Source organism: Procambarus clarkii, chromosome 16, assembly GCF_040958095.1.
Source record: "Procambarus clarkii isolate CNS0578487 chromosome 16, FALCON_Pclarkii_2.0, whole genome shotgun sequence".
NCBI classification, from domain to species: Eukaryota; Metazoa; Arthropoda; class Malacostraca; order Decapoda; family Cambaridae; genus Procambarus; species Procambarus clarkii.
In genome coordinates this window covers 35,580,436-35,607,892 of record NC_091165.1, presented here as the reverse complement: position 1 = coordinate 35,607,892, position 27,457 = coordinate 35,580,436, and the positions used below count along the sequence as shown (strand labels likewise).

The 27,457-nt window shown below is 43.8% G+C and overlaps 2 protein-coding genes across 3 annotated transcripts; one reads left to right on the top strand and one right to left on the bottom strand.

Moving 5' to 3' along the window:
- Positions 1–322: 322 nt before the first annotated feature.
- LOC138365207 (peptide transporter family 1-like) lies at positions 323–12,045 on the bottom strand. The gene is made up of 6 exons (XM_069325441.1): positions 11,960–12,045; positions 10,618–10,888; positions 6,993–7,213; positions 6,343–6,509; positions 2,718–3,520; positions 323–1,922 (listed from the first exon to the last, which is right to left on the bottom strand). Exons 2-6 carry the CDS (start codon positions 10,867–10,869, stop codon positions 1,317–1,319), a joined length of 2,049 nt encoding a protein of 682 aa, XP_069181542.1. The 5' UTR covers positions 10,870–10,888; positions 11,960–12,045; the 3' UTR covers positions 323–1,316.
- Positions 12,046–13,857: 1,812 nt separating this feature from the next.
- LOC138365206 (peptide transporter family 1-like) lies at positions 13,858–25,209 on the top strand. Of its 2 annotated transcripts, none has more exons than XM_069325439.1 (6): positions 13,858–13,890; positions 14,961–15,231; positions 18,637–18,857; positions 19,341–19,507; positions 22,310–23,112; positions 23,908–25,209. In XM_069325439.1, the coding sequence occupies exons 2-6, from the start codon at positions 14,980–14,982 to the stop codon at positions 24,511–24,513; spliced, it is 2,049 nt and encodes a 682-aa protein (XP_069181540.1). In that variant the 5' UTR covers positions 13,858–13,890; positions 14,961–14,979; the 3' UTR covers positions 24,514–25,209. The 2 variants fall into 2 exon arrangements, with proteins under 2 accessions (XP_069181540.1, XP_069181541.1); XM_069325440.1 differs by having other exon boundaries at positions 19,341–19,511; positions 22,314–23,112.
- The last annotated feature ends 2,248 nt before the right edge of the window (positions 25,210–27,457 follow it).

Genomic DNA, 27,457 nt, shown 5'->3' with positions numbered 1-27,457 from the left:
AAAACTCCAAATACTTGCAATCACCTTGAATTCCTATCAGAAATAGCGCTCAAGGGTCATATTTCTTATGAATATAGGTAGTATGTAGGCCGGGCTACATGTGCAGAGCCCGGCCTTCCATCACAGTCCGACACGGGGGGCCAGGTCGCTCACCCCACGAGTCTGGGATGTTAAAAGAGGGTCAGATGTCGTCATATAAATGAACGGGTAATAATTTTATCCACGAATAAGCCCCCATACCCACCATGGAGCCACAGTTAGAGCATAGGACACCCGAAAAGTCTTTTTGGCACCCCCCCCCCCCCCAAGACGATAAGACACCCGAAAAGACGATCTGCATCCTCCATGGGTGCATGAAACATAAAACATAAGTAAGAGGAAAAAGCATCTAGCACAATTTGTGAAGACGGCAGTAGGAGCATAAGGCTTCAACATGACAGAGGACTGTCCCATGGAGCATCACACTCCGACAGCCGCCCACGAAGGCCCCCTCACGACGGCAACGGGCTGTAAAGGGACAGGGACAGAAAGGACGAGATCCATGATTCTATCCCGAATCGTCTCTACTTGTCTCATATTTTTTTACTTTAGAAGAAAGTTGAAAAATTAACTCTCCAAAATTCCTTTTACAATTTAATCAAAACACTAAGAGGTGAGTTTCGTTGATGCTTGTCAACATTATCAAAAACAAAAGCAGGTTACAAGTTACATGTGATTGATTGATTGATGAAGATTAAGCCGTCCAAGAGGTGGAACAGGTATGAGTAAGTTATAAACGTTATTGTTTTAGATTCAGCTACTCACAACAAAAAGTTCCAAGCAGCCAGGTTATGGTGAGCCCGTTGTACTCACCTGGTACAGGAGACGTGCAAGTTACAAGTGTTATTTGTTGCTGTTTTAGATTCAGCTACTTACGTGCCCAATAAATACGAATTTTGCAAATTAACTGAGAATTCGACGTTCATAAGTGACAATTAGACAATCCTGCCGGGGACGCCATACCTGCGAGCGTCGTCACAGGAAATACGACTACACAGACCGTTCATTTTTTATATACAAGATATTTTACATTTTTGTAAAGCCACTAGCACGCATAGCGTTTCGGGCAAGTCCTTAATCCTAAATTTTTTTCCCCGGAATACAACCCGCCAAATCCTTTAACAATCAGGTACCCATTCACTGCTGGTTAAAGAAGCTACAGATAAGGATTGGCGCCCAGTCAATCCTCTCCAGCCAGAATACGAAACAGGCCAAAGCGTTCGCGAAGCACTCGCCGAGTGCGGAGACGGCTATGAAAACAAGATTGTCGTGAGAGGCTAATTGTTGATGGGCTCACAGACAGGATTCACTTGTGTATGTCTCCATACCGGGGTCCTCAGGCGAGATTTCTTGTTTCTCCTAATCAGCACGATGAAGATTATTGTGTTGACGGACATGAGACAAGCATAGAAGAAGGCTTCGTGAGAGGGTCGGTGCTTGAAGGCCCCCGTGGCAGAGCTCAGGCTCGTTAGTCCTGCAAAGAGCCACAAGCCGACAGTAATTGTGAAGAGATTGGCTGCCTGCAGTGAAGACTTCATGGCCATCGGGGCCTGCGAGTAAGCAAAGTCCATGCCAGAGACTGAGAAGAGGACCTCGCCGATGGTGATGAGGACGTACTGGGGAAGGAGCCACAACATGTGGACGTTTGCAGGGGCCGTCATGGGAAAGAGGAAGACGTCGGTGGTGGTGATGACGATGTCGTACACACCGTCCTGGTACACAGCAGCCTCTCCAACTTCCACCTCTTCCACCATCACCTTGTACTCCTGGGGACTGATGCGCTGGAACTCCGTCTTTCCCTCCAAGAGCTGGAAGTTGTGGAGGATGGTGTCGTACGTGAGCGTCACGTTGAGCTCGTTGTGCGCAGGCGCCAACACTCGCACCTGTCAGGGCGAACCAACACAACTGAACAACACCAGGAAATCAGGCCCTAAATTTTACGGATTATTTATTTCTAAGGCACCATCAAATAATATTAACAATAACAATGATAATATCAGTAATGAGAAAATCACTTCAGCAGTGGGGATCGAAGCAACATCTTGGTGAATGTCAAACACGCGCTAGGCCCCCCATAACATGCTACAAAAGATATTCATCCAGACACTACTTTGTTCTCTAAGGATTTTGTTGCTAATGAAATTGTCTTAAGATGAAGTGGCATCTTTAGACGATGTAGCATCTTAAGATAAACCAGCATCTTAAGATGCTGGACCAATCCCTGCTCGGCTCCAGTGATTTTATCATTGATAAATCACGCTGTTGTGATTGCCTTGTGACTATCAACAATAATAGTAACAAAACTAATTAAAAACTCTTATTTATTAGTCAAAAGCATTCAAAAACTTATTTAATAAATTTTTGAGGATGGAGAAAGTTGTCAAATATCTCAGATTATGAAAATGTTTCAATATTTGTAAAAGTAAAAATAATTGCTAGGATATTATCATTCTCTGCCTGAACTGTGTTGTGAAGCATTATACTCGCCCGTTGTTGTGTTTTATTAATGTATTTTACAGTTGACTTGACGTTATGGTGACACTTTATGAGACACTTTCCAGTTGCTAGTTACTTGAATTGATTAGTGCTGAATTTTTAGTAAAGTCTGCTCTCATTGTTAGCATTTAACTTTTTAAAGCTATGAAACTGAGAGGAAATGATTGGGGGCGGGGACTCACTTTGGTGTCGGCATCTTCGTCCTTGATGTACTCGAGTGTGGGAGGGAGAGCCAGCACGCCAGTGGAGGTGACAAGGAGTGTTGTCTCATGGGCATCCAGCACCCTCACTCTCACCTGCCTCATGTCTGGGGAGAGGCAGGAGGCTGTCACCTTGGCCTCCACCTCATCACCATGTGTGACAGTCAAGCTAGGCAGAACCACCTGGCCTCCGCTCTCCACACTCAGCTGACCGGTCTTGACGAAGGGCACCTCCACCACCATCTGGCAAGGCAGTGCGTTGTAAACGTGGATTCTCGCCTGCTCTGGAGGAATGAAAGTCTGTTCCACGCTCATGTTCACCAGTGCGTAGACCAGGAAGGCGATGATGGTGAAGCACATCCCCGCGATCATCCGGGATGTGGTCTTGGTGAGGACGCCAACGCGGGCCAACAAGGGGTAGACCACAAAATCAAAGAGCGGAATGAGAGCTAAAACGAGCAGTGAGTTGGCAGTGGAAGACATATCTGGCGGGATCCTATAGCTGCCCACCATACCGTCGAGACGTTTAGCCAGGAATATCATACTAGTGAAGGTCTGGTAGAAGAGAACCCAAAAGAGCGGGAAGGTGCAGAACAGCAGAAGGACACGCAAGGTCACCTTCACGTCCAGCAGCAACTGAACATCATATTTGTCCTGAGCACGGTCAAGCCAGTGCTGCACAGGCTTTCGGTTCTTATCCCAGGTCTTGCGAACCGCGTATGCAACGCAGCGAACTGTTTTTAGCATCATTGTGTCTGGGGGCCCCTCCTTGTACTGCGACCTACCTGTAATATAACAAATACATAACAGATAATAGAGATGATGTGAGAGAATTAAAACACACAGAAATCACATTGAAGTGATGTATATCAATGAGAAAATCCACTAGGGTCACGAACCTACGACCTTGGCATTACCAAGCCGAATACTCCACCACTAGACCATCGCTGATTTGTAAAAGTCATACAACCGGATTTCTACTGAATTCACAGAAAGTCTGGAGGCCCCTACTGAAGCCAGTCCAAATTTTACGTATAACCCACAATTTAATTTATTTTAATTATTAGGGGGAAAGCGCCAAGCCATTACGACTATATAGCACTGGGAAAGGGTCAGGATAAGGATTTGGGATGGGACGGGTAAAAGGAATGGTGCCCAACCACTTGGACGGTTGGTGATTGAACGCCGACCTGCATGAAGCGAGACCGTCGCCCTACCTTAGATTTAGATTTAGATTTTTTATTCAAGTAAATCTACATACATTGAAGATAAGTTACAAACATTTAAAGATAGAGCTAGTACATACAATACCTAAAGCCACTAATAAGCATAGCGTTTCGGACAAGGTGTGTGTGTGAGGGGGGGGGGAAACACTTAGACTAAAACTTAATAATAATTGAGCTTAAAGTATAAATTGTGTTGAAAAAAGGAGTAAAAATAAGTGGGGGGGGGGGACATGGCAGAAAATAGCAATTATACAAGTTGGTCAACAAACAGCATTGTTTAAAATAGTAGACATGGGTTGACATTTAGGAGTAAGGTAGGTTACATGGCGTTTATTATGTAAGTTTTAAACTGGTTGAGAGAAGTACAGACTTTGACATGATTGGGCCATGACCCTTGACCTTCCAGTCAAAGTGGCTGGGGTATAACCCACAAGCACTCAGGTGGAATGGCAGAGTGGTGCCACACCTTACGCCTCAACTTCAGAAACACAGTGTGTTCCAGTGTTTTTTACGTAAAACTTGGACTGGCTTCAGTAGGGGCCTCCAGACTTCCTGTGATTTCAGCAGAAATCTGGTTGAATGACTTTTACAAGTTACGGTGGTCTATTGGTAGTGTATGCGGCTTGGCCATGATAAGGTCGTAAGTTCGTGTCCTCTTCATTGCCCTAGTGGAATTTCCCATTTTCTGAGAGAATTAATGCCACAGCTGACTTAATGGTGTACATTGTGTGAACTACAGTAGGGAAATCAGCTTGTGAATGCAAGAGTATACGCATTACGGTTGTACACAATACGCATGCAGAACCACATATGCATGGATCTAAAATCATTATGTATGGACTTGGGTCTATCATGTTGGTCTCTGATGAGCCTACATTACCATCAGGCCATTACTATCACCAGGGTTGTTGTGCATTAAAACTGTAAATTGCTTAGCTAATGAATTGTGGGGTTCAGTCCCTGAACCCATTATGTGCCTCTGTAACCCTTTCCACTACTGCCCACAAGATGGGTATAGGGTGCATAATAAATGAAATAAACTAACTAACTGTCCAGTTATGATTAACTAGACCGAATTAAACATCCTTGCCTTAGAAGCAAACAATAGCCAAGGAGTTGGCCATTGTATTTGGTGTGCAGTATGACTTTTCTGTCTACGCACGGTGAGAGCGAAGGTAAGGAGACCCATCTTGAATTTCCCAACGACCGCCATGTCCATAGTCTACAAGCTAGAGGAGACATGGATAAGGATAAGTCTACAGGCTAGGGACAAGCCTACGAAAAGGCAAGTGTGACAATCACGTAGGCACGTAGGCGCAAATCTATGTGATTGTGGGAGGCATCAGTGCCTCTTCCTCAATGGTCAAATTCATAGATCTGACAGCTGGATCCCCATGAATGCTTGTGGGGTCCCATAAAAGCCCGCCAAAGCATCCCTTCTGCCCCTAAAGTTTGCCTAAGCCAGACGTGTGAGGTCTTACTAGATGAGCCAACTAATAGTGCACTACCTGAGCTGTCAAGTGGAGACACTGGGGAGAGTATTGCACAATTATATATTAAGAGACAGTCTACAAGTCTCGTTGATGAAATAAAGATTATCATATGTATGCGAATTATTTTCAAGAATATTTATACCCGTCTTAAATTTTTAAGAAGAATGTTCTAAACTCTGTTTTCCTAATGAACAAACATGAGTGAGTACTGTTGTATGGGACAAAACATAAATTGATTGATTGATGAATATTAAGCCACCCAAGAGGTTGCATAGGTATGAATAGCCCGTAACAAAACATAGGAAAAGGAAGGAGATTAAAGGCATAGTGGGACACACCGTTGGACTAATTACCTGCTCGTTCGCCTCCTACACTTTACAGCCTTCTCTGACTGCGTCTAATATGCTACGGTGACATCTGGGACTAATATGCTACGGTGTCATCTGGGACTATTATGCTACGGTGTCATCTGGGACTATTATGCTACGGTGTCATCTGGGACTAATATGCTACGGTGTCATCTGGGACTAATATGCTACGGTGACATCTGGGACTAATATGCTACGGTGTCATCTGGGACTAATATGCTACGGTGTCATCTGGGACTAATATGCTACGGTGTCATCTGGGACTAATATGCTACGGTGTCATCTGGGACTAATATGCTACGGTGTCATCTGGGACTAATATGCTACGGTGTCATCTGGGACTAATATGCTACGGTGTCATCTGGGACTAATTTGCAGCATTACACACATATGTTTGTGGCTTTACAAAAACGTTTTATTAAGTCACAAAATTTGTATTAAAATAGTCCATGGTGCCATCTTGAAAATACATCAACAAATAATAAAAATTGTTTAAATATTATTATCCTAGAGGACTGACCAGCAGCGAAGATGACGGTGGAGACAACCATGAGGCCGGCCATTATAATGTAGGAGAGGAAGTAGCAGTCATCACCGAAGCACTGGACAGAGTCTCGTATTTGAGCTGTTATGAATAGCCCGACGAAGGCGCCAGCGTTGATCATCCAGTAGAAGGCGTAAAAGAACCTGCAACAGAAATGACAAGTTGAGAGAATGCTAAGATGACAACTTACCAGTTTTCTGGTTTATGTGCAAAAAACGAATTAATAACTCCATCTAGCACGTCATCGAGAGCAGGAATGTTTTGTCTTTCCTAACTACTTGACCATTTCAAAGTATTATTGAAGCAAACTAAAATGCACACGTCTTATACACAGATTTCGCTAAATATGACCTTGGAATAGGAGCCATGATCACTTCTTCTATAGTTTTCCATCATCAAGCATTAAGTCCTTGTTAACGCTTTCCTCTGCGAGTCTGTTCGGGAACTTGGCTGCAACTTTTTAATTGCACCTCCTACCGTGTATAGCAAAGACAAATATCAGCCACACCACAGACCCCTTTAACTCCTTTACAAAACCCACCAACCTGTGAACTCCCTCTTCCCAGCCTTCCACACCCATCAATATCCCCAATTCACCCTGATGAACCTCCCTGACTTTAACATACCTCTTCTGTTGCTCCCGTTGTTCTGGGACTTTGAACTGGTCGGCCCCGAGGGAGGAGTACACAGCTTTCATGAGCCCTGTGCAGATGCCCAGCGCCAGCATGCCCAAGACTCCTGTGAACTTGGCAGCGCTGAAGGAGGCCATGATGGGAGTGACCGAAGAAAGGGTAAAGATGACGGCGCCCACTGTGTACCCGCAGCACATCAGGAACACTGTGCGAGCCTGTATGAGGAAGGTGACAGAGACTAAGAGGTGTTGAAGAGGTACGGGGAGTATTATAGTGTGAGGTTGCTTGAGCGAGAGTGAAGTTCAGCTTAGAAGATATATACAGATAACAGGACCTTCACTAAGTCAACTTAGTGAAACAGAAGTTAACTTTTGCTTTTATCTCAAGACCGGATAAGACGCGTTCCGTGAGCGCTTTGTCCTGGATTCTTATCTTGTCCGGGGAAGATTTACTTGGCGTCAATCCTTATTAACTGTAGCCTCTCTTTACCCACCAATAAAATGGGAACCTGGTTATTAAACGATTTGGCGGGTCGTATTCCGGGGAACACAGGATTATGGACTTGTCCGAAACGCTACGCCTGATAGTGGCTCTACAATAAATAATGTAAGAACTCTTGTATAAATAAATAATAATAATAAAAAAACTAATGTTTGATGTTCATTACACATGATACATACAATCAACACGCATACACACCTGGGTGAATGTTTTCACTATGCGTACCTACCTGTGCGTAGTAGGCCTGGTCGACGACCGGGTCGCGGGGACGCTAAGCCCCGGAAGCACCTCAAGGTAATCTTCACTAGTGGCAGGTCCTAGTTATGCTTGTCTGCAGTGACAATCTTCACTACACCCACATAGTTCTCCCGAGCTGTGACCCTCACAACTCACGACCATCACTATACAACATTCACAATTCTCATTATACACAATCCTCACTACATGCAAACAGGCGAAGATCATTAGTATATATACTGAATACAATGAATCACGATCTTCACGCAAAGTATATTATGGTAAGGATCCACAATACACACGATCTTCACCTGGGGTCTCTGACCAGGAGACCTGGTCAGAGACCGGACCGCGGGGACCTTAACTCCCGGAATCATCGCAAGGAAAGGTAGTAGTAGTAGGCATCTATCAGTCTCAAGAGACTATGGCGTTACGCTCTGGTTGTCGGTCTGGAGTGGCCTCTCCAGGGCGCAAAGGCAGAGTAGGTTGATACAGGGGAGAAGCTGTCACCCATGCAGCAGGTCCCCCTCTCCGCGGCACCGAAAGTCTCCAATGGAAAGGCAAACGCTAATACGATTGATTCCAGTGTCGTCCCAGGAACTGTCAGAAAGAAGTTGAAGGCAACAACGAACTGCTCCAGAGGCTCCAGCTCCGGAGTTTAAGGTAAGGTAGTAGGCATCCATCAGTCTCAGTTCATATGGACTTGCGCACTGGCGTTGGCCTGGTCTGGAGTGGCCTCACCAGGGCGCAAAGCCAGGGTAAGTTGATTAGGGGGAGAAGCTGTTACCCAGGCAGCAGGTCTCTCCACGGCGCTGAAAGTCTCCAATGGAAAGGCATACACCAATACGACTGGTTCCAGCGCCGTCAATCCTACGTCAGACCTACCCCAGATAGGTCTGGGGTAAACATACGAGGCTATACACACAATCCTCATTATACATGACCTTCCCCTTGGCTATTCCTGGCCAACTTCGTCAGTATACACGCCGACCACGAAAACAGGTTCGTATTGATATATAAGAAGCAATTTGCTACCTTAATTCTACCTTGATTAAAGACCAAACACGTACACTTGTTTGTCTTGCCTGCCTTTCTCCTTATAATTCTGAGCGCGCTCCCTGATGCCGTCATTCCTTACCCCTACCTGATGTATACCTTGATAATCCCGGCTGTTGTTTATTGACAGTTACCCCGACTGCTCTTTACGGCAATCTTTTGGTGCTCTCACAACCATGGCTGGCAATGTTTATTGGTATGCTCAGATCCTGGTTCCCCATATCATGGTAACCCGGGTCCTGACTTTCCTGCTCATGCACCCCTTACACAAACACTCACAGAAACCTCCTTCCATCGCAGTAGCACCAATTTCACTCTCCCATCAATTGCAACCCACCAACCACCAATTGCCACCCATTTAGCATCAACTACCACCTATACCGCTTCCTACATTTCTCCTTGGAACTCAGTCACTCTCGTCTGCCATCTTCCCTTCACCAGCCCCCAAGCCAAACAATTTCCACTCCACCAAAGTGAAACCCCCAGCTCAATGCCACACAGACATCCAACACCCTGTTCCCTTTCGACGGGGGAGGGAATTGTGCCCAACCACTTAGACGGTCGGGGATTGACGCCGACCTGCATGAAGCGAGTCCGTCGCTCTACCGTCCACCACAAATGGTTGGGCTGGAAGTTGAGAAAATAAGCAAAAGAACGTGGAAGAAATATAGAGAACACAGAGCAGAAGGAAATCACAATGTATACACAGAGTCCAGAAATGATTACACAGAAACCAGAGAGAGGCAGAGAAACAGTATAAGAATGACATGAATTCAGTGCTAAGTCCCAGCCAAAACTGTTGTGTAGCAACATCAAGAGGAAGATGACTGCGAACAACCAGGTTATCAGACTTGTAAAACATAAGGAAGTAATGCTACGAATGATGAGAAACTTAACATCAGCTTTTAAGAAGAATTCAAGCTGGAACCTGATTTTGCCACTACAGTTAAGAGTCCAAACCGAATGGGGACTTCCATAGGAAAGCCTCACTGAAATTATAATGACGACCAGATGAAGTAAGGACGCAATTACAGTTTCTGAACGTGACGAAAGCTGTAAGACCAGACGAAATATTCCCATTGACTCTAAAAAGAGGCAACTGAAGCAATTGTGCAACCCCCCCCCTTGCTATAATATTAATTCCTTGTCAAAAACAGGAAAACATCCTGATTGCTGGAAGATACCTAATGTGGTACGACTCTGCATTCTGTACTATAAAGGCAGAAACTGTTATACTATAGAACCTTATCACTGACGAGTATCCCCAGCCACTTACTAGAGAGACTGATCGGAAGCAGGTTAATCGAACATTTAAAACAGATAAATTTTGTCTCAAAACACCAGCACGGATTTTGTAAAGCAAAATCCTGCTTGACAAATTTACTGCAGTTTTGCAGTAAGAAGACAGAAATGAAATAAGAGAGAGAAGGATGGGTAGACAGCATATTCTTTGACTATCAGATAACATTTGATAATGTCCCATTCAAAAGACGCCTTCATATCAATGTTTGCAGATGATGCAAAGTGAATGAGAAGAGTCATTAGGGGGCGCGCAAGGGGACACAGGTGGAAACTTATTAACTAATTGAGTCACAGACACTAGAAAGAATTTTTTCAGTGTTCGGGTAGTTAGAAAATGGAATGCACTAGGCAGCAGTGTGGTGGAGGATGACTCCACACACAGTTTCAAATGGAGATATGATAAGAGCCCAACAGGCTCAGCAATCTTTACACCAGTTGATTGACGGTTGAGAGACGGACCAAAGAGCCAAAGCTCAATCCACGCAAGCACAACAAGGGGAGTATACACACACACCCGACCCACCTTGCCCAGATAGACATCGGCCAGGATGGCGCCGGCAATGGGGGCGAGGTAGACGAGGCCTTCCATGATGGCCTTGACCGTCGTGGCCGAGGAGGAGGTGAAGCCCAACATCCGCTGCATGTAGAACACAGCACCGCCGAAGAGCCCGTAGTAGACGAGGCGCTCGAGCAGGTAGGACACCAGGATGACTATGGCCCCTCGAGGGTAGGCCATCATGACTGCCCCGCCAGACCTCCTTCTTCCGTACGCCATGACGCCTCTCTTACTTCACCTGTTTCAGTATAAACACAATTAAAAACCATAATGAAGGATGCCTGGATTTTTTCTTATTTTAAACATTGTGAGAGAAGCCTATGCTAAACTTGCATAATTTCAAAATAAATTTTAAATACATGGATGAAAGGAGATACTTTACAAAATTTGACGAGATTTGTGAAACTGACATCGGAGTTCGCAGTAGTTGTATGGTGGCCATATCTAAAAAGATACATACACAAAATATAAAGGGTAAAAAGACAAGCCACCAAACGGCTTCCAGACCAAAAGCCCACAAGAGCTATGAGCTTGAGGTGCAAAACAAGCACAAGCGAGGAAAGAGAAGGTAAAGAGATATAATCACAACATAAAACCCCTCACAGGAATCGAAAAATTTACCAAAGTGGGATTATTAAAACTTGAGACTTCTGGAATAAGAGGCCACAGCCTAAAGCTTAGAAAGCAACAGTGTCGAAAAGGTATGCAAAAGTTCTGCTTTGCGAACAGAGTTGTAAAAGGTTGCAACAATTTAAGGGATGTCGGTAGATGCCAAAATTATCAGCGGGTTCTGTCATATGACAAAGATGAAGGGGAAGACGGGACACCACGAGCGTAGCTCACATCCTGCAACTACACTTAGATAATTATAAACTCACACACACATAATGTAATTGCAGGTACCTCTTGATCTTGGTAGCATAATACAAATTTTATCACCACCTAAAAGATGGCTTATTTAGTAAAATTCAGTTTTTTTTCAGTCATGAGTAGTCATTATGAATTATATAATACTGTCAACATTCCTTATTTTTTTCGATCAACTTTTCCCAGAATTTCATTACTTGAACAGACGCGTGGATTTACTTCATGTACACAGAACATGAAGTAAACCTTGATGAATAATATGGTAATGTTGTTTGTAGGCAACGTCACCCCTCCTAACGTAACCCCACAACCATTCCTGGAACTGTCTACCCCACACAACCTCAAGCTCATATGCAAAAATATCGACATGATAACACCGACCTCTGCACATTCAGAGATGACATTTTACTGTATAAAATACGAACAGCAATGGTGAGCTTACCAGAGTGAACAACTGTGGTGGGGAGGAGCTGCGGTACCCACCGTGTTCAGGTCCACACTGACCCCAGTAGCATCAGTAACAGCCAGCCGCCCAACAGTTGTGGCGGGGAGGCTGGCTGTTACTTTAACATAGATCTTAATGTCATCTACAGATTTGATGATGAAGTTTGTAATATCCTATTCTCTGTCATTCACTTATGTGACAGAAAACAGTATTCCACTCTCCACATTTCTCCCGTCAGATTAATAATAATAATAATCCTAATAATAATTTATATTTATAGAATAATACATAAATTTGATCAAAGATGCAGTTGAGAACTCGTAGGTAAACAATGTACATTATAAAAGTCACTAATACACAGTTTTGGGCACAATGTAAACCTGCCCATCCTCCTGTTTAGATAGTACCTCTCGTAATTATATGGACTGTCGTACATATATTGACGTAAAGGACAATTAGAGAGAATTTGGTACTAATACCTTTATTGAGCCTGGAAAAAATCAAGCTAAAACCAAACTTAAATATTCTTAGGACTAATATAGCACTTTGTTACTTGGTTGAAACAGGGGGAGGCCTTAAAGGCCTTGTTAGGCCTTAAATAGCGTGTATTAGGCCTAGGGTGGTTAGGTTTTATTAGCAAAATATATACAAAACCTTTCCCGATTTTTCCAAATTCAATAGTACCAAATTCTACTTTATAATTGTCTATTACGTCAATATATGTATGATGGTCCACATCGTTACTATTAGTATTATTAAAACAGTGGGTTTCGAGCGGGAAGGAGCACCATGGACTGTCTTCTCAGCATGGAACATTGAATAATGCAGGATATTTTAAAATTTTGTATAAAATCTATATTGTTTAATAAACCAGAAAAAAAAATTCTTGATATTTAAAACTTGTGTATTGCAACTTGAAATTGAAAATTTCATCCTAAAATTCTGTGTGTCTTAACAGAAAACGAGGGGAATTAAATCGGGGGAGGGAGTTGGGTAAATGTAACAGCCCCATAAGTGCAATTATGCACTGGTTATGACAGTTAGAAAGTGTACTTATTACACTTAGTATTAAATCGTACTGTCAATTCGGAGGATGGGTTGATTATTCAATGTTCCATGCTGAGAAGACAGTCCATGGTGCTCCTTCCCGCTCGAAACCCACTGTTTTAATAATACTAATAGTAACGATGTGGACCATCATACATATATTGACGTAATGGACAATTATAAAGTAGAATTTGGTACTATTGAATTTGGAAAAATCGGGAAAGGTTTTGTATATATTTTGCTAATAAAACCTAACCACCCTAGGCCTAATACACGCTATTTAAGGCCTAACAAGGCCTTTAAGGCCTCCCCCTGTTTCAACCAAGTAACAAAGTGCTATATTAGTCCTAAGAATATTTAAGTTTGGTTTTAGCTTGATTTTTTCCAGGCTCAATAAAGGTATTAGTACCAAATTCTCTCTAATTGTCCTTTACGTCAATATATGTACGACAGTCCATATAATTACGAGAGGTACTATCTAAACAGGAGGATGGGCAGGTTTACATTGTGCCCAAAACTGTGTATTAGTGACTTTTATAATGTACAGTGTTTACCTACGAGTTCTCAACTGCATCTTTGATCAAATTTATGTATTATTCTATAAATATAAATTATTATTAGGATTATTATTATTATTAATCTGACGGGAGAAATGTGGAGAGTGGAATACTGTTTTCTGTCACATAAGTGAATGACAGAGAATAGGATATTACAAACTTCATCATCAAATCTGTAGATGACATTAAGATCTATGTTAAAGTAACAGCCAGCCTCCCCGCCACAACTGTTGGGCGGCTGGCTGTTACTGATGCTACTGGGGTCAGTGGGGACCTGAACACGGTGGGTACCGCAGCTCCTCCCCACCACAGTTGTTCACTCTGGTAAGCTCACCATTACTGTTCGTATTTTATACAGTAAAATGTCATCTCTGAATGTGCAGAGGTCGGTGTTATCATGTCGATATTTTTGCATATGAGCTTGAGGTTGTGTGGGGTAGACAGTTCCAGGAATGGTTGTGGGGTTACGTTAGGAGGGGTGACGTTGCCTACAAACAACGTTACCATATTATTCATCAAGGTTTACTTCATGTTCTGTGTACATGAAGTAAATCCACGCGTCTGTTCAAGTAATGAAATTCTGGGAAAAGTTGATCGAAAAAAATAAGGAATGTTGACAGTATTATATAATTCATAATGACTACTCATGACTGAAAAAAACTGAATTTTACTAAATAAGCCATCTTTTAGGTGGTGATAAAATTTGTATTATGCTACCAAGATCAAGAGGTACCTGCAATTACATTATGTGTGTGTGAGTTTATAATTATCTAAGTGTAGTTGCAGGATGTGAGCTACGCTCGTGGTGTCCCGTCTTCCCCTTCATCTTTGTCATATGACAGAACCCGCTGATAATTTTGGCATCTACCGACATCCCTTAAATTGTTGCAACCTTTTACAACTCTGTTCGCAAAGCAGAACTTTTGCATACCTTTTCGACACTGTTGCTTTCTAAGCTTTAGGCTGTGGCCTCTTATTCCAGAAGTCTCAAGTTTTAATAATCCCACTTTGGTAAATTTTTCGATTCCTGTGAGGGGTTTTATGTTGTGATTATATCTCTTTACCTTCTCTTTCCTCGCTTGTGCTTGTTTTGCACCTCAAGCTCATAGCTCTTGTGGGCTTTTGGTCTGGAAGCCGTTTGGTGGCTTGTCTTTTTACCCTTTATATTTTGTGTATGTATCTTTTTAGATATGGCCACCATACAACTACTGCGAACTCCGATGTCAGTTTCACAAATCTCGTCAAATTTTGTAAAGTATCTCCTTTCATCCATGTATTTAAAATTTATTTTGAAATTATGCAAGTTTAGCATAGGCTTCTCTCACAATGTTTAAAATAAGAAAAAATCCAGGCATCCTTCATTATGGTTTTTAATTGTGTTTATACTGAAACAGGTGAAGTAAGAGAGGCGTCATGGCGTACGGAAGAAGGAGGTCTGGCGGGGCAGTCATGATGGCCTACCCTCGAGGGGCCATAGTCATCCTGGTGTCCTACCTGCTCGAGCGCCTCGTCTACTACGGGCTCTTCGGTGGTGCTGTGTTCTACATGCAACGGATGTTGGGCTTCACCTCCTCCTCGGCCACGACGGTCAAGGCCATCATGGAAGGCCTCGTCTACCTCGCCCCCATTGCCGGCGCCATCCTGGCCGATGTCTATCTGGGCAAGGTGGGTCGGGTGTGTGTGTATACTCCCCTTGTTGTGCTTGCGTGGATTGAGCTTTGGCTCTTTGGTCCGTCTCTCAACCGTCAATCAACTGGTGTAAAGATTGCTGAGCCTGTTGGGCTCTTATCATATCTCCATTTGAAACTGTGTGTGGAGTCATCCTCCACCACACTGCTGCCTAGTGCATTCCATTTTCTAACTACCCGAACACTGAAAAAATTCTTTCTAGTGTCTGTGACTCAATTAGTTAATAAGTTTCCACCTGTGTCCCCTTGCGCGCCCCCTAATGACTCTTCTCATTCACTTTGCATCATCTGCAAACATTGATATGAAGGCGTCTTTTGAATGGGACATTATCAAATGTTATCTGATAGTCAAAGAATATACTGTCTACCCATCCTTCTCTCTCTTATTTCATTTCTGTCTTCTTACTGCAAAACTGCAGTAAATTTGTCAAGCAGGATTTTGCTTTACAAAATCCGTGCTGGTGTTTTGAGACAAAATTTATCTGTTTTAAATATTCGATTAACCTGCTTCCGATCAGTCTCTCTAGTAAGTGGCTGGGGATACTCGTCAGTGATAAGGTTCTATAGTATAACAGTTTCTGCCTTTATAGTATAGAATGCAGAGTCGTACCACATTAGGTATCTTCCAGCAATCAGGATGTTTTCCTGTTTTTGACAAGGAATTAATATTATAGCAAGGGGGGGGGGTTGCACAATTGCTTCAGTTGCCTCTTTTTAGAGTCAATGGGAATATTTCGTCTGGTCTTACAGCTTTCGTCACGTTCAGAAACTGTAATTGCGTCCTTACTTCATCTGGTCGTCATTATAATTTCAGTGAGGCTTTCCTATGGAAGTCCCCATTCGGTTTGGACTCTTAACTGTAGTGGCAAAATCAGGTTCCAGCTTGAATTCTTCTTAAAAGCTGATGTTAAGATTCTCATCATTCGTAGCATTACTTCCTTATGTTTTACAAGTCTGATAACCTGGTTGTTCGCAGTCATCTTCCTCTTGATGTTGCTACACAACAGTTTTGGCTGGGACTTAGCACTGAATTCATGTCATTCTTATACTGTTTCTCTGCCTCTCTCTGGTTTCTGTGTAATCATTTCTGGACTCTGTGTATACATTGTGATTTCCTTCTGCTCTGTGTTCTCTATATTTCTTCCACGTTCTTTTGCTTATTTTCTCAACTTCCAGCCCAACCATTTGTGGTGGACGGTAGAGCGACGGACTCGCTTCATGCAGGTCGGCGTCAATCCCCGACCGTCTAAGTGGTTGGGCACAATTCCCTCCCCCGTCGAAAGGGAACAGGGTGTTGGATGTCTGTGTGGCATTGAGCTGGGGGTTTCACTTTGGTGGAGTGGAAATTGTTTGGCTTGGGGGCTGGTGAAGGGAAGATGGCAGACGAGAGTGACTGAGTTCCAAGGAGAAATGTAGGAAGCGGTATAGGTGGTAGTTGATGCTAAATGGGTGGCAATTGGTGGTTGGTGGGTTGCAATTGATGGGAGAGTGAAATTGGTGCTACTGCGATGGAAGGAGGTTTCTGTGAGTGTTTGTGTAAGGGGTGCATGAGCAGGAAAGTCAGGACCCGGGTTACCATGATATGGGGAACCAGGATCTGAGCATACCAATAAACATTGCCAGCCATGGTTGTGAGAGCACCAAAAGATTGCCGTAAAGAGCAGTCGGGGTAACTGTCAATAAACAACAGCCGGGATTATCAAGGTATACATCAGGTAGGGGTAAGGAATGACGGCATCAGGGAGCGCGCTCAGAATTATAAGGAGAAAGGCAGGCAAGACAAACAAGTGTACGTGTTTGGTCTTTAATCAAGGTAGAATTAAGGTAGCAAATTGCTTCTTATATATCAATACGAACCTGTTTTCGTGGTCGGCGTGTATACTGACGAAGTTGGCCAGGAATAGCCAAGGGGAAGGTCATGTATAATGAGGATTGTGTGTATAGCCTCGTATGTTTACCCCAGACCTATCTGGGGTAGGTCTGACGTAGGATTGACGGCGCTGGAACCAGTCGTATTGGTGTATGCCTTTCCATTGGAGACTTTCAGCGCCGTGGAGAGACCTGCTGCCTGGGTAACAGCTTCTCCCCCTAATCAACTTACCCTGGCTTTGCGCCCTGGTGAGGCCACTCCAGACCAGGCCAACGCCAGTGCGCAAGTCCATATGTACTGAGACTGATGGATGCCTACTACCTTACCTTAAACTCCGGAGCTGGAGCCTCTGGAGCAGTTCGTTGTTGCCTTCAACTTCTTTCTGACAGTTCCTGGGACGACGCTGGAATCAATCGTATTAGCGTTTGCCTTTCCATTGGAGACTTTCGGTGCCGCGGAGAGGGGGACCTGCTGCATGGGTGACAGCTTCTCCCCTGTATCAACCTACTCTGCCTTTGCGCCCTGGAGAGGCCACTCCAGACCGACAACCAGAGCGCAACGCCATAGTCTCTTGAGACTGATAGATGCCTACTACTACTACCTTTCCTTGCGATGATTCCGGGAGTTAAGGTCCCCGCGGTCCGGTCTCTGACCAGGTCTCCTGGTCAGAGACCCCAGGTGAAGATCGTGTGTATTGTGGGTCCTTACCATAATATACTTTGCGTGAAGATCGTGATTCATTGTATTCAGTATATATACTAATGATCTTCGCCTGTTTGCATGTAGTGAGGATTGTGTATAATGAGAATTGTGAATGTTGTATAGTGATGGTCGTGAGTTGTGAGGGTCACAGCTCGGGAGAACTATGTGGGTGTAGTGAAGATTGTCACTGCAGAAAAGCATAACTAGGACCTGCCACTAATGAAGATTACCTTGAGGTGCTTCCGGGGCTTAGCGTCCCCGCGACCCGGTCGTCGACCAGGCCTACTACGCACAGGTAGGTACGCACAGTGAAAACATTCACCCAGGTGTGTATGCGTGTTGATTGTATGTATCATGTGTAATGAACATCAAACATTAGTTTTTTTATTATTATTATTTATTTATACAAGAGTTCTTACATTATTTATTGTACAGCCACTATCACGCGTAGCGTTTCGGACAAGTCCATAATCCTATGTTCCCCGGAATACGACCCGCCAAATCGTTTAACAACCAGGTTCCCATTTTATTGGTGGGTAAAGAGAGGCTACAGTTAATAAGGATTGACGCCAAGTAAATCTTCCCCGGACAAGATACGAATCCAGGACAAAGCGCTCACGGAACGCGTCTTATCCGGTCTTGAGATAAAAGCAAAAGTTAACTTCTGTTTCACTAAGTTGACTTAGTGAAGGTCCTGTTATCTGTATATATCTTCTAAGCTGAACTTCACTCTCGCTCAAGCAACCTCACACTATAATACTCCCCGTACCTCTTCAACACCTCTTAGTCTCTGTCACCTTCCTCATACAGGCTCGCACAGTGTTCCTGATGTGCTGCGGGTACACAGTGGGCGCCGTCATCTTTACCCTTTCTTCGGTCACTCCCATCATGGCCTCCTTCAGCGCTGCCAAGTTCACAGGAGTCTTGGGCATGCTGGCGCTGGGCATCTGCACAGGGCTCATGAAAGCTGTGTACTCCTCCCTCGGGGCCGACCAGTTCAAAGTCCCAGAACAACGGGAGCAACAGAAGAGGTATGTTAAAGTCAGGGAGGTTCATCAGGGTGAATTGGGGATATTGATGGGTGTGGAAGGCTGGGAAGAGGGAGTTCACAGGTTGGTGGGTTTTGTAAAGGAGTTAAAGGGGTCTGTGGTGTGGCTGATATTTGTCTTTGCTATACACGGTAGGAGGTGCAATTAAAAAGTTGCAGCCAAGTTCCCGAACAGACTCGCAGAGGAAAGCGTTAACAAGGACTTAATGCTTGATGATGGAAAACTATAGAAGAAGTGATCATGGCTCCTATTCCATGGTCATATTTAGCGAAAACTGTGTATAAGACGTGTGCATTTTAGTTTGCTTCAATAATACTTTGAAATGGTCAAGTAGTTAGGAAAGACAAAACATTCCTGCTCTCGATGACGTGCTAGATGGAGTTATTAATTCGTTTTTTGCACATAAACCAGAAAACTGGTAAGTTGTCATCTTAGCATTCTCTCAACTTGTCATTTCTGTTGCAGGTTCTTTTACGCCTTCTACTGGATGATCAACGCTGGCGCCTTCGTCGGGCTATTCATAACAGCTCAAATACGAGACTCTGTCCAGTGCTTCGGTGATGACTGCTACTTCCTCTCCTACATTATAATGGCCGGCCTCATGGTTGTCTCCACCGTCATCTTCGCTGCTGGTCAGTCCTCTAGGATAATAATATTTAAACAATTTTTATTATTTGTTGATGTATTTTCAAGATGGCACCATGGACTATTTTAATACAAATTTTGTGACTTAATAAAACGTTTTTGTAAAGCCACAAACATATGTGTGTAATGCTGCAAATTAGTCCCAGATGACACCGTAGCATATTAGTCCCAGATGACACCGTAGCATATTAGTCCCAGATGACACCGTAGCATATTAGTCCCAGATGACACCGTAGCATATTAGTCCCAGATGACACCGTAGCATATTAGTCCCAGATGACACCGTAGCATATTAGTCCCAGATGTCACCGTAGCATATTAGTCCCAGATGACACCATAGCATATTAGTCCCAGATGACACCGTAGCATAATAGTCCCAGATGACACCGTAGCATAATAGTCCCAGATGACACCGTAGCATATTAGTCCCAGATGTCACCGTAGCATATTAGACGCAGTCAGAGAAGGCTGTAAAGTGTAGGAGGCGAACGAGCAGGTAATTAGTCCAACGGTGTGTCCCACTATGCCTTTAATCTCCTTCCTTTTCCTATGTTTTGTTACGGGCTATTCATACCTATGCAACCTCTTGGGTGGCTTAATATTCATCAATCAATCAATTTATGTTTTGTCCCATACAACAGTACTCACTCATGTTTGTTCATTAGGAAAACAGAGTTTAGAACATTCTTCTTAAAAATTTAAGACGGGTATAAATATTCTTGAAAATAATTCGCATACATATGATAATCTTTATTTCATCAATGAGATTTGTAGACTGTCTCTTAATATATAATTGTGCAATACTCTCCCCAGTGTCTCCACTTGACAGCTCAGGTAGTGCACTATTAGTTGGCTCATCTAGTAAGACCTCACACGTCTGGCTTAGGCAAACTTTAGGGGCAGATGGGATGCTTTGGCGGGCTTCTTTGGGACCTCACAAGCATTCATGGGGAACCAGCTGTCAGATCTATGAATTTGACCATTGAGGAAGAGGCACTGATGCCTCCCACAATCACATAGATTTGCGCCTACGTGCCTACGTGATTGTCACACTTGCCTTTTCGTAGGCTTGTCCCTAGCCTGTAGACTTATCCTTATCCATGTCTCCCCTAGCTTGTAGGCTATGGACATGGCGGTCGTTGGGAAATTCAAGATGGGTCTCCTTACCTTCGCTCTCACCGTGCGTAGACAGAAAAGTCATACTGCACACCAAATACAATGGCCAACTCCTTGGCTATTGTTTGCTTCTAAGGCAAGGATGTTTAATTCGGTCTATTTAATCATAACTGGACAGTTAGTTAGTTTATTTCATTTATTATGCACCCTATACCCATCTTGTGGGCAGTAGTGGAAAGGGTTACAGAGGCACATAATGGGTTCAGGGACTGAACCCCACAATTCATTAGCTAAGCAATTTACAGTTTTAATGCACAACGACCCTCGTGATAGCAATGGCCTGATGGTAATGTAGGCTCATCAGAGACCAACATGATAGACCCAAGTCCATACATAATGATTTTAGATCCATGCATATGTGGTTCTGCATGCGTATTGTATACAACCGTAATGCGTATACTCTTGCATTCACAAGCTGATTTCCCTACTGTAGTTCACACAATGTACACCATTAAATCAGCTGTGGCATTAATTCTCTCAGAAAATGGGAAATTCCGCTAGGGCAATGAAGAGGACACGACTTACGACCTTATCATGGCCAAGCCGCATACACTACCAATAGACCACCGTAACTTGTAAAAGTCATTCAACCAGATTTCTGCTGAAATCACAGGAAGTCTGGAGGCCCCTACTGAAGCCAGTCCAAGTTTTACGTAAAAAACACTGGAACACACTGTGTTTCTGAAGTTGAGGCGCAAGGTGTGGCACCACTCTGCCATTCCACCTGAGTGCTTGTGGGTTATACCCAGCCACTTTGACTGGAAGGTCAAGGGTCATGGCCCAATCATGTCAAAGTCTGTACTTCTCTCAACCAGTTTAAAACTTACATAATAAACGCCATGTAACCTACCTTACTCCTAAATGTCAACCCATGTCTACTATTTTAAACAATGCTGTTTGTTGACCAACTTGTATAATTGCTATTTTCTGCCATGTCCCCCCCCCCCCCCCCCCCACTTATTTTTACTCCTTTTTTCAACACAATTTATACTTTAAGCTCAATTATTATTAAGTTTTAGTCTAAGTGTTTCCCGCCCCCCTCACACACCCACCTTGTCCGAAACGCTATGCTTATTAGTGGCTTTAGGTATTGTATGTACTAGCTCTATCTTTAAATGTTTGTAACTTATCTTCAATGTATGTAGATTTACTTGAATAAAAAATCTAAATCTAAATCTAAGGTAGGGCGACGGTCTCGCTTCATGCAGGTCGGCGTTCAATCACCAACCGTCCAAGTGGTTGGGCACCATTCCTTTTACCCGTCCCATCCCAAATCCTTATCCTGACCCTTTCCCAGTGCTATATAGTCGTAATGGCTTGGCGCTTTCCCCCTAATAATTAAAATAAATTAAATTGTGGGTTATACGTAAAATTTGGACTGGCTTCAGTAGGGGCCTCCAGACTTTCTGTGAATTCAGTAGAAATCCGGTTGTATGACTTTTACAAATCAGCGATGGTCTAGTGGTGGAGTATTCGGCTTGGTAATGCCAAGGTCGTAGGTTCGTGACCCTAGTGGATTTTCTCATTGATATACATCACTTCAATGTGATTTCTGTGTGTTTTAATTCTCTCACATCATCTCTATTATCTGTTATGTATTTGTTATATTACAGGTAGGTCGCAGTACAAGGAGGGGCCCCCAGACACAATGATGCTAAAAACAGTTCGCTGCGTTGCATACGCGGTTCGCAAGACCTGGGATAAGAACCGAAAGCCTGTGCAGCACTGGCTTGACCGTGCTCAGGACAAATATGATGTTCAGTTGCTGCTGGACGTGAAGGTGACCTTGCGTGTCCTTCTGCTGTTCTGCACCTTCCCGCTCTTTTGGGTTCTCTTCTACCAGACCTTCACTAGTATGATATTCCTGGCTAAACGTCTCGACGGTATGGTGGGCAGCTATAGGATCCCGCCAGATATGTCTTCCACTGCCAACTCACTGCTCGTTTTAGCTCTCATTCCGCTCTTTGATTTTGTGGTCTACCCCTTGTTGGCCCGCGTTGGCGTCCTCACCAAGACCACATCCCGGATGATCGCGGGGATGTGCTTCACCATCATCGCCTTCCTGGTCTACGCACTGGTGAACATGAGCGTGGAACAGACTTTCATTCCTCCAGAGCAGGCGAGAATCCACGTTTACAACGCACTGCCTTGCCAGATGGTGGTGGAGGTGCCCTTCGTCAAGACCGGTCAGCTGAGTGTGGAGAGCGGAGGCCAGGTGGTTCTGCCTAGCTTGACTGTCACACATGGTGATGAGGTGGAGGCCAAGGTGACAGCCTCCTGCCTCTCCCCAGACATGAGGCAGGTGAGAGTGAGGGTGCTGGATGCCCATGAGACAACACTCCTTGTCACCTCCACTGGCGTGCTGGCTCTCCCTCCCACACTCGAGTACATCAAGGACGAAGATGCCGACACCAAAGTGAGTCCCCGCCCCCAATCATTTCCTCTCAGTTTCATAGCTTTAAAAAGTTAAATGCTAACAATGAGAGCAGACTTTACTAAAAATTCAGCACTAATCAATTCAAGTAACTAGCAACTGGAAAGTGTCTCATAAAGTGTCACCATAACGTCAAGTCAACTGTAAAATACATTAATAAAACACAACAACGGGCGAGTATAATGCTTCACAACACAGTTCAGGCAGAGAATGATAATATCCTAGCAATTATTTTTACTTTTACAAATATTGAAACATTTTCATAATCTGAGATATTTGACAACTTTCTCCATCCTCAAAAATTTATTAAATAAGTTTTTGAATGCTTTTGACTAATAAATAAGAGTTTTTAATTAGTTTTGTTACTATTATTGTTGATAGTCACAAGGCAATCACAACAGCGTGATTTATCAATGATAAAATCACTGGAGCCGAGCAGGGATTGGTCCAGCATCTTAAGATGCTGGTTTATCTTAAGATGCTACATCGTCTAAAGATGCCACTTCATCTTAAGACAATTTCATTAGCAACAAAATCCTTAGAGAACAAAGTAGTGTCTGGATGAATATCTTTTGTAGCATGTTATGGGGGGCCTAGCGCGTGTTTGACATTCACCAAGATGTTGCTTCGATCCCCACTGCTGAAGTGATTTTCTCATTACTGATATTATCATTGTTATTGTTAATATTATTTGATGGTGCCTTAGAAATAAATAATCCGTAAAATTTAGGGCCTGATTTCCTGGTGTTGTTCAGTTGTGTTGGTTCGCCCTGACAGGTGCGAGTGTTGGCGCCTGCGCACAACGAGCTCAACGTGACGCTCACGTACGACACCATCCTCCACAACTTCCAGCTCTTGGAGGGAAAGACGGAGTTCCAGCGCATCAGTCCCCAGGAGTACAAGGTGATGGTGGAAGAGGTGGAAGTTGGAGAGGCTGCTGTGTACCAGGACGGTGTGTACGACATCGTCATCACCACCACCGACGTCTTCCTCTTTCCCATGACGGCCCCTGCAAACGTCCACATGTTGTGGCTCCTTCCCCAGTACGTCCTCATCACCATCGGCGAGGTCCTCTTCTCAGTCTCTGGCATGGACTTTGCTTACTCGCAGGCCCCGATGGCCATGAAGTCTTCACTGCAGGCAGCCAATCTCTTCACAATTACTGTCGGCTTGTGGCTCTTTGCAGGACTAACGAGCCTGAGCTCTGCCACGGGGGCCTTCAAGCACCGACCCTCTCACGAAGCCTTCTTCTATGCTTGTCTCATGTCCGTCAACACAATAATCTTCATCGTGCTGATTAGGAGAAACAAGAAATCTCGCCTGAGGACCCCGGTATGGAGACATACACAAGTGAATCCTGTCTGTGAGCCCATCAACAATTAGCCTCTCACGACAATCTTGTTTTCATAGCCGTCTCCGCACTCGGCGAGTGCTTCGCGAACGCTTTGGCCTGTTTCGTATTCTGGCTGGAGAGGATTGACTGGGCGCCAATCCTTATCTGTAGCTTCTTTAACCAGCAGTGAATGGGTACCTGATTGTTAAAGGATTTGGCGGGTTGTATTCCGGGGAAAAAATTTAGGATTAAGGACTTGCCCGAAACGCTATGCGTGCTAGTGGCTTTACAAAAATGTAAAATATCTTGTATATAAAAAAATGAACGGTCTGTGTAGTCGTATTTCCTGTGACGACGCTCGCAGGTATGGCGTCCCCGGCAGGATTGTCTAATTGTCACTTATGAACGTCGAATTCTCAGTTAATTTGCAAAATTCGTATTTATTGGGCACGTAAGTAGCTGAATCTAAAACAGCAACAAATAACACTTGTAACTTGCACGTCTCCTGTACCAGGTGAGTACAACGGGCTCACCATAACCTGGCTGCTTGGAACTTTTTGTTGTGAGTAGCTGAATCTAAAACAATAACGCTTATAACTTACTCATACCTGTTCCACCTCTTGGACGGCTTAATCTTCATCAATCAATCAATCACATGTAACTTGTAACCTGCTTTTGTTTTTGATAATGTTGACAAGCATCAACGAAACTCACCTCTTAGTGTTTTGATTAAATTGTAAAAGGAATTTTGGAGAGTTAATTTTTCAACTTTCTTCTAAAGTAAAAAAATATGAGACAAGTAGAGACGATTCGGGATAGAATCATGGATCTCGTCCTTTCTGTCCCTGTCCCTTTACAGCCCGTTGCCGTCGTGAGGGGGCCTTCGTGGGCGGCTGTCGGAGTGTGATGCTCCATGGGACAGTCCTCTGTCATGTTGAAGCCTTATGCTCCTACTGCCGTCTTCACAAATTGTGCTAGATGCTTTTTCCTCTTACTTATGTTTTATGTTTCATGCACCCATGGAGGATGCAGATCGTCTTTTCGGGTGTCTTATCGTCTTGGGGGGGGGGGGGTGCCAAAAAGACTTTTCGGGTGTCCTATGCTCTAACTGTGGCTCCATGGTGGGTATGGGGGCTTATTCGTGGATAAAATTATTACCCGTTCATTTATATGACGACATCTGACCCTCTTTTAACATCCCAGACTCGTGGGGTGAGCGACCTGGCCCCCCGTGTCGGACTGTGATGGAAGGCCGGGCTCTGCACATGTAGCCCGGCCTACATACTACCTATATTCATAAGAAATATGACCATTGAGCGCTATTTCTGATAGGAATTCAAGGTGATTGCAAGTATTTGGAGTTTTAGATTACGACTTTTTACACCGAAAATATGCAAATTAGTAAAAATTGCTATTGGTTAGGTTTTGCCCAAATCCCCTTGCAGTTTTTTTTTAAATACGGAAATATTACTATTGAGCATTATTTCTGAGCAGAATTCAGATTGATTACACGAATTTGGAGTTTTATATTGCTACTTTTTATACCGAAAATATGGAAATTAGTTCAAACGGCGATTGGTCAGATTTTTCACAAATCTACTCCCAGTTTTCAAAATACGATGCCTATCGGAAATATGACTCTTGAGCGTTATTTTTGAGCTATACTGAGCTTACAAGATTGTTGTTGTTTTACATTTAGCTACTTAGAACGAAATGTCCATGTAGCACAGGCTATGGTGAACGCGTAATCGAGTTTGGTTATTTGCGATAACCTTGTTACTGTGACACTGTTACGACCCTGGGTTCCTTAGTTTGAAACCAGAGGTCAAATTGAGCTCTAAATAATTTACGTTTCATTATTTGACAGAATTGCTGATGCGCGTTTGTTCCTATCTTCCTTGCCAGACGTAAGACGAATCTTGTTTCTCACAGAGCATTCAGACTCTTGAGCTTGTTGTGGATTAATTATATCATTGAACTAATTATCAACTATTCTTAGAACTAGTAAAGTAACGAAGGCCGGTGAAGACTTGTATTGTTTGTAGCTGCACGATCAGTTAGGTTATCTTCCCGGCAACAACAACAACAACAACTGGGGAGCTCGGAGACGGAACGCCTGGGGTGCGCTCTTCTCTGGTCTGGCTGTGGTGTGACAACATCTTCCTGTGGGGCTCTGCCTTCATTCTCCTCCTCCTTCCTCCTTTACCTTACCTTAAGCTCCCACAACAGCTAAAATAAGTATCCTCCTATGTAACCGTGCTACTAGATAGGCTTATGTGACTTGTATAGTGATTGTGTAGTATAAGCCAGTGTTTTGGGCATCCCTAAGTGTTTGTGTTGTGATAGGGTACCACGTGGGGCTCACTACCCCAAGCTGCTTTAAGCTTTAGAGTTCTTTACAAGTAGACTTTACCCTAGCTTGTCCTAATTGTAAAACCTTGTATCCTGCTTATGTGGACATAAGATAGTGTGGTAAAGTAGTTATTGTTATTGTTGTTAATGTATATGGGGGTTGTTAAGAGGGTTTAATAAATAAGTTAGTTTTTAAATGAGTATCCATTCTTCCTGTGTATGGGATCAATGATCAATTTCTAGGCTGACATTTTCGTGAAGCCACTAAATTAATATTGTTTATGTTCTTATTGGGGGCCGGCCGGGCCTATCTGATCTCCACTAATTTTGATACATCCTGATTCTAGCTGTTGGCCCTTCTCCTTAATACTCTATACCCCCCATAACAGTAAGCAAATTTGTAACAGACAGCCTTACAAGATGTTTGTTGTTGTTGTTATAGATTCAGCTACTCAGAACTAGTTCCAAGAAGCACGAGCTATGGGGAGCCCGTAGTGGACTTACTTGGCACTGGAGTGGGGCAAGTAGCACGGGCTATGGTGAGCCCGTAGCGGACTTACCTGGCACTGGAGTGGGGCAAGTAGCACGGGCTATGGTCAGCCCGTAGCGGACTTACCTGGCACTGGAGCGGTGCCCTGCTCT